Raw genomic sequence first — 6,255 nt, 5'->3', positions numbered from 1 at the left:
AAGTTTCAGTTTCAAAACTTTTAGCCCCGTCGTGGCGTGTTGGGGCGGGGCTAACATTAGGACCACAAGAGGGCCAAAAATTTTGTAAGTGAAACTTTCATATTCGTAAACAAAAAAGAAAAAAAGATTTGAAACTGTCATGTTCTGCTCCAGTTACCTCCCTTTCGGCTTCTGTGCAGACTGCTGTGACTCCGCCCCTCCTCCTGTGGATCCTGCTAAGCAATCACAGCTGCCTGCACTTCAGCAATTAAGACTGTGTATTTATGGAACTCTGCTGCAGCCCTTGGTGTCGGCTCGTCTTGTTTCCTGGCCCTGTTAGTTCTGTACAATGTGGCTGATGTACATTAAAACCTGTGGACTATATCTCCGATGTGTTCCTTCCTGCATCTGGGTTTCCTCCTGTTTGCCCAACCGTGACAGAAACTGGAAAAAAAAAAAGTTTTGAAATTGAAATTTTGAGTTTTGAAACCTATTTTTCTTTTTTTGCCAAACTTTAATATTTTTTTCAAAATAATTTATTTCGGTTTCAAGTAATATTGGCCCAGATTTAGCTCCGTATAAAGCTGTTACAGACCTCAGCTGCAGCGGTAAAGTGTTGCTGATTTGAAAAGAAAAAAACGGACAAATTAGGATTTTTTTTTCTTCTTTTTCTGAAGTTAAGTCTTCAATGAGCAGCTAGAACATAAACAGAACACAATCAGCTTCTGTCTCTGTGTTTCATTTCACGGCAGGTTCGCTCTTCTGAGCTGCTGTAAAAGCAGAAACTCCCTCTTGTGGTGCGACAGGAGATTACACCTTTCATGACGAGTGCTGTGTCTGATTAGTGGGAGAATAACCAGTTTTAAAAATAAATTACCGAAGTTAAGCTGAAGGAAAAATGTGTTTTAAAGAAACCTGCGCAGTGATATCGAACGTTTGGTCTGTGTGACCGGAACTACTTTTTTAGGTCTGGTTTATCACTGTGGTATATCACTTTTTAATCCACACTCAGCAGCCAATCAGAATTGAGTATTCACCCGGACCATGGTATAAGCTTGTGTCACGGAAATTATACATTTCCTTATGTTTCATCCTCTGAGTCTTGTTTTCTTATTGTCAGAACACCCTGACCACAATGTGTAAACATTTTGATTTCATTAGAACATCTTGTTCATATTAGATATGGCATTTACATTCCCATCTTAAGCTCCTGATTAACAGCTGATTGTATGACTGTATAAAATGTGAGCATCCTTCATCAGAGATCAGAGCTCTGCTGACCTCTCCGCCATGGAGATAAAGGTTAGATTCATTCTGACAGCAACTGACTGTGTGTGATGGTTGCTATGCAACCATCTGCTCATTCCCCAGACAGGCATCATCCCAGCTACTCAGTGCAGGAATTCTCACAGCTGACAGTCAGTCTAGCATTCCCATGCATGTGCTTGATATAAGTTTTAGCAGTACTTATTCCAGAGTTAATTATTTTCAAAATCAGCAAGAAGTAATCTTGCTCCTCTCAACACATTCACACTGTCTTCCCACTTCAGTAAAACCTAAAGTCAGGTCCACCTGGATGAGCCAGAGCAGCAAGAGGATGTCTCAATGTCAGATATTTCAGTCATATCTTTGGGGAACCAGCATTCCTTGCAATGAACATTTACCAATTATATATTTTTTCCCAATTAATTGATTTATTTTTGTTTAAGGTGAAAGAGGTTTTCTGCTGTTTTAATCTTGTAATCCTACTGAAGTCAAATCGAAACAGCAAAATAAATCAGCCTAATTTCTCATGAACATTCCCATGAAAAACATTTGTTTTCACTTTTTGTTAAAAGGTTACCTTTAAAATAAAAAATGTACTTACTCGAAAAATCCAAAGTGTCGCTTCCAGGCCTAAGAAAGGAGCCAAAGCCTTCAGGAAACATTCCACGGCTGTTCTCCATGTATGGTTGGCCAGAGGATGAGCTGGAGGAAGATGTCTGGTGGAAACTACGCTCCGATCGAAAAGCTGTGGAGTTGGACACACTCATGGATGGGTGAGACAGAGGAGGAACGTGAAAGTTGCAAAAATGACTAATCTTTCTCTGGAGACTCTTATTTAACCACAGAGCCTCTTTTTCTATTCTATACCTTGCTTGTTATGTTTGTATTTATGGTCACACACTCTCTTACAGCTGCTCTTATGCTGCACTTATATGTGGCACAGCGTCCTGCGTGTTTGGGAGGGGGCACGTGTGTCACCACCTCCCTGGAAAAAGGGAACAGTGTTCTATTTTTATTACAAGTCGCACAGAAAAGATGGAGAGGAAAGTTTGCTGTCAGAACATTTCTTGGGAGTGAGAGTGGAGGTGAAGATAAGAAAAGGGAAAGAGCTTTGATGCAGACTTTACAAATTAATTTAATAAGTCACAAAAAGCTTAACCGTACAAGACTAAACCATAAAAACAGAATAAAGTGAGAAATAACATTTATTGAAGATAAAATAATGCCATAAAATGTTGTTGACATATAATGTCCACTTAACTGAAAACCTGTGAAAACAAAGCTCTTCAGATAAAGTTGTGAAGTGAGGCAGAGAATGGATAACAGGGGAAGGCCACATCAGGAATCATTCCCCGCTAACACTCCACTCTCCCTCATTTCTGTCCTCTATAGCTTCATCTCTCTGTTTCCTATATTCACTTGATATTCATGGAGGTTCCAACTGTTGCAGAATCTGCTGTTTATTTCAGTTGGAACTGAAGATGGATTCAAAACATAAAAGTGGAACATTACCTCATATTCTGACAGGAGCAAGGCAAGGCGGAAAGAATGTGCTTGACAAACAAAGCCAGCAGCTGGGACTTAGTGGTAGCATGGCTTTGTGCTAATAATATCTAAGTGGTGCGGGTTCAGTCCATCATGATGAGAAAACACTCACTGCTGCTGAAAGTGCCTCCATAGAAATTCATTCACTGGTCCTGCTTTTACATATTTCATGTAGAATTTTGACAGTAGGTCAAATTGTGAATATTTCTACTGATTCATGGCTCATTTGCCCCCAGAACTATGATAAATATTTTCCCATAATTCTTTTAGGTATCACCCAATGGCAGCCAAAGGCTCTTTTAGTTTGAATCTTAATAGAACTACCCAAAGTTTTACAATCGGTTGAAATGTATTCTTGATTTAGAGCTTATCACTACTAGATCCCCTTCAGTTTGCATATCAAGCCCGAAAAGGAGTAGAGGATGCAAAACTTTTTATTCTGGACCAAATTTACAAACACTTGGAAAAGCCTAAATCTTATGCAAGACTTTTATTTGCAGATTTTTCTTCAGCTTTTAACAGGATGCAACCGCATGTTTTAATCCCACGGCTTGCCGCTCATTTTAACTTACCTGATCAGCTCTTACTTTTGCTTTTAAGCTTTTTAACAGACAGGAAGCAGCAGGTCTTAGTGTATGGAGTTTTATCTGATATCATGGTTTCTAACACAGGTTCTCCACAAGGTTGTGTTTTATCTCCCCTTCTTTTCATCCTTTACACCGACAGCTGTAGGTCACAGAACGAGGGCAGCTACCTGATTAAATTTTCGGACGATACAGCACTTCTGACCCTCCTCCAAACGCCAGAGCAGGACCACGGCAATGTTCTGACACACTTTGTCAACTGGTGTGATGACAATTTCTTGGAACTTAATGTAGAGAAAACAAAGGAACTCATAATAGATTTTAGGAAAACCAAGGCCAAACCTCAAGCGAGCTTCATCCATGGGGAGAAAGTTGAGATAGTTGAAAGCTATAAGTACTTAGGCACCGTGTTTGACTCCGCCCTAAAATTTGACAAAAACACTGAATCTATTGTCAAACAATGTCAACAAAGAACACACCTGCTGAGACGGCTGAATTCTTTTAAAGTTTGTAATAAGATTTTATGCATGTTTTATCAGTCTTTTATTGAGAGCATTTTAACATTTTCCTTTGTATGCTGGTTTGGTGGCCTTTGTGTGAAAGACAAACATTCTCTTAATAATACTGTCAAAATATGTTCTAAAATCACAGGCATCCATCAAGAGTAGGGGGCGACAGTAGCTCAGGCGGTAGAGTGGGTCGGCCAATGATCGAAGGATAGGCGGTTCAATTCCGGCTCCCGCCAGCCAAATGTTGTTGTGTCCAAGGCTCTTAATCCCACTTGCCTCCAGTGTGGCTCCACGGGCCTGTGAATGCGTATGAATGTTCTGGTGATAGTCAGAGGGGGCAGAGGGGCCCTAGACGTGTACTGGCAGCCACGCCTCTGTCAGCCAGCCCCAGGGCAGCTGTGGCTACAGTAGTAGCCTACCATCACCAAGTATGAATGAGGTGTGAATGAATAATGGATACACAATGTAAGCGCTTTGAGCATCTGGAAAAGCACAGATAAATCTAATCCATTATTATTGTTATTATCACACAATCTGAATTCACTCTGGGAGCAGCAGGTGGTGCAAAAAGCAAAAAACATCCTTTTAACACATAAACACGTCGTGTCTTCCAGTTTTATAAAGATGCCCTCAGGTCGCCGTTATATTACTCCAGCTAGAAAAACTAACAGGTACTCTAAATCTTTTATCCCAAAAAACTCTTAAATCAAAGTGAACACACCCGAGTGTAGATGGTACCTGTTCCAAGCCTATTTTTATCCTTTAATTCTATTTTATCAAATTATTTATTTGTTTTCATTTTTTTAGAAAGTTTGTGGCTTTTACTGTGTCATTTATTCCCTATGTTATATGCTGGAGAGCTGCTTTTAATGGAATTGCCCTTGCGGGACTAATAAAGTTGTTCTATCTATCCATCCTTCCATCCATCCATGCATCTACTTCAGTGGTCCCCAACCACCAGGCTGCGGACCGCTGGGGGCCTGTGAATCCCTTGCCACCGGGCTGTGAAAGAACTAATAAAGGTCTGTGTTTTTTTTTTTGTTTATTTGTTTTTATGAGAAGGAAGTCTTTTATTTTGAAAGTCACCTGGACTCTCTTGATTAGCTTGAGGACTAAAAGAGCAGTCTGTGACACAAGAAAAGTTGCATGTCGAACCTTTTTTTACCACTCTAACACTCATGACATGACAGCACCCCCACCCCCACCACTCATCAGTTGAAATTTGAAGTAAAAGTCTGAAGTTTACTGCAGGGAAACTAATGATTTTTTTTTCTGTACCCATAGTAACAATTTTTTACTATTCCCTTCTAATGAAAGTAATGGAAATAAATCATTTACTTTTGAAGTAGGATCTAGACCAGAAGAGTCACTACCCGATCCCCTTTCCCTAACCACGCCCTAATCACCCGCACATGTATTACGTGACTTCCCTTTTGCGCCATTTTTTCCTAAAACTTTATTACTGGTGCTGGTTGACAGTTTTAACACGATTTGCGGCAGCTGGATGATCGGGTAGCCCATTGAGTCATTTGTTTATTTAGTTAGTTTTTATAAATTTAATTAAAAATTTAAATTTTCAGAAAACTAATAAAAAATAACATTTTACATAAATTTGATCAAGATATAGTGAATATATTTAGAAGTTGATATATAAAATTCATATTTATTCTTAATGTAAAGAAACTCATTGTGAAATACTAAATTATATTTTTCTATCTTTAAGATTATGGTTTAATATGAGTGATTGTATGTGTGGATTCTGTGAAAAGTAAATAGAAACCACACAGCACTTAATTTATTTTATTTTTGTCCCCAAATACAAATATTTTGAGAAGAACCACATACTGTAATTGGCTGGGAGAGATTTTCCCACAACATTTTCATCAAACCCCATCATATTTGACATCGTATTAGAAAATAAATGAGAAGAAATGTCATCCTGTAAAAGTAATCATTTGTCACAAATATAAATGTATAAAGACTCCCCCAAAATGTAGAATATTTACCAACAAATTCAAACTATATTTAGAATTGCTGAAGCTCCTCAAGGAACCAAAAATAAGAATAATGTATGATGAACTAAAACTTCCCTTTTGTGTTCATGTGAAAACATGTTTTTGTTCTTTGCCTCACTCTGCTCAGATCTGTATTCATTTTGTTAGTTTTGTTTGTTTGTAATTCAATTTCTTCTCTGCTTGTTCAAAAACTCTGTCGAGTCTTGTTCTGTAGTGTAGTTAAGTGAAAAAAAAAAGTTGCAGATCTGCATGTGACAATTGTCTCTATAAAGTCAATCTAGGGACTTCTTCTTTTCCTTTCGGCTTTTCCCTTCAGGCTCTCCACAGCGAATCAGTTTCCTCCATCTAAGCCTGTCT

General features: G+C 38.7%; 1 protein-coding gene across 1 annotated transcript in view; it reads right to left on the bottom strand.

Moving 5' to 3' along the window:
• hspb7 (heat shock protein family, member 7 (cardiovascular)) overlaps positions 1-3,018 on the bottom strand; it is a 35,017-nt gene extending 31,999 nt beyond the window's left edge. The window contains exon 1 of the mRNA XM_036213957.1: positions 1,847-3,018. Within this exon, the coding sequence (XP_036069850.1) occupies positions 1,847-2,012 (166 nt within the window). The 5' untranslated portion in view covers positions 2,013-3,018. The remainder of the gene's footprint in view (positions 1-1,846) is intronic.
• Between the last annotated feature and the right edge of the window lie 3,237 nt (positions 3,019-6,255).

This window comes from Oryzias melastigma, linkage group LG10 (assembly GCF_002922805.2).
Source record: "Oryzias melastigma strain HK-1 linkage group LG10, ASM292280v2, whole genome shotgun sequence".
Classification (NCBI taxonomy): domain Eukaryota; kingdom Metazoa; phylum Chordata; class Actinopteri; order Beloniformes; family Adrianichthyidae; genus Oryzias; species Oryzias melastigma.
Note: the sequence above shows the minus strand (reverse complement) of the source record. Positions and strands in the feature narration are given on the sequence as shown.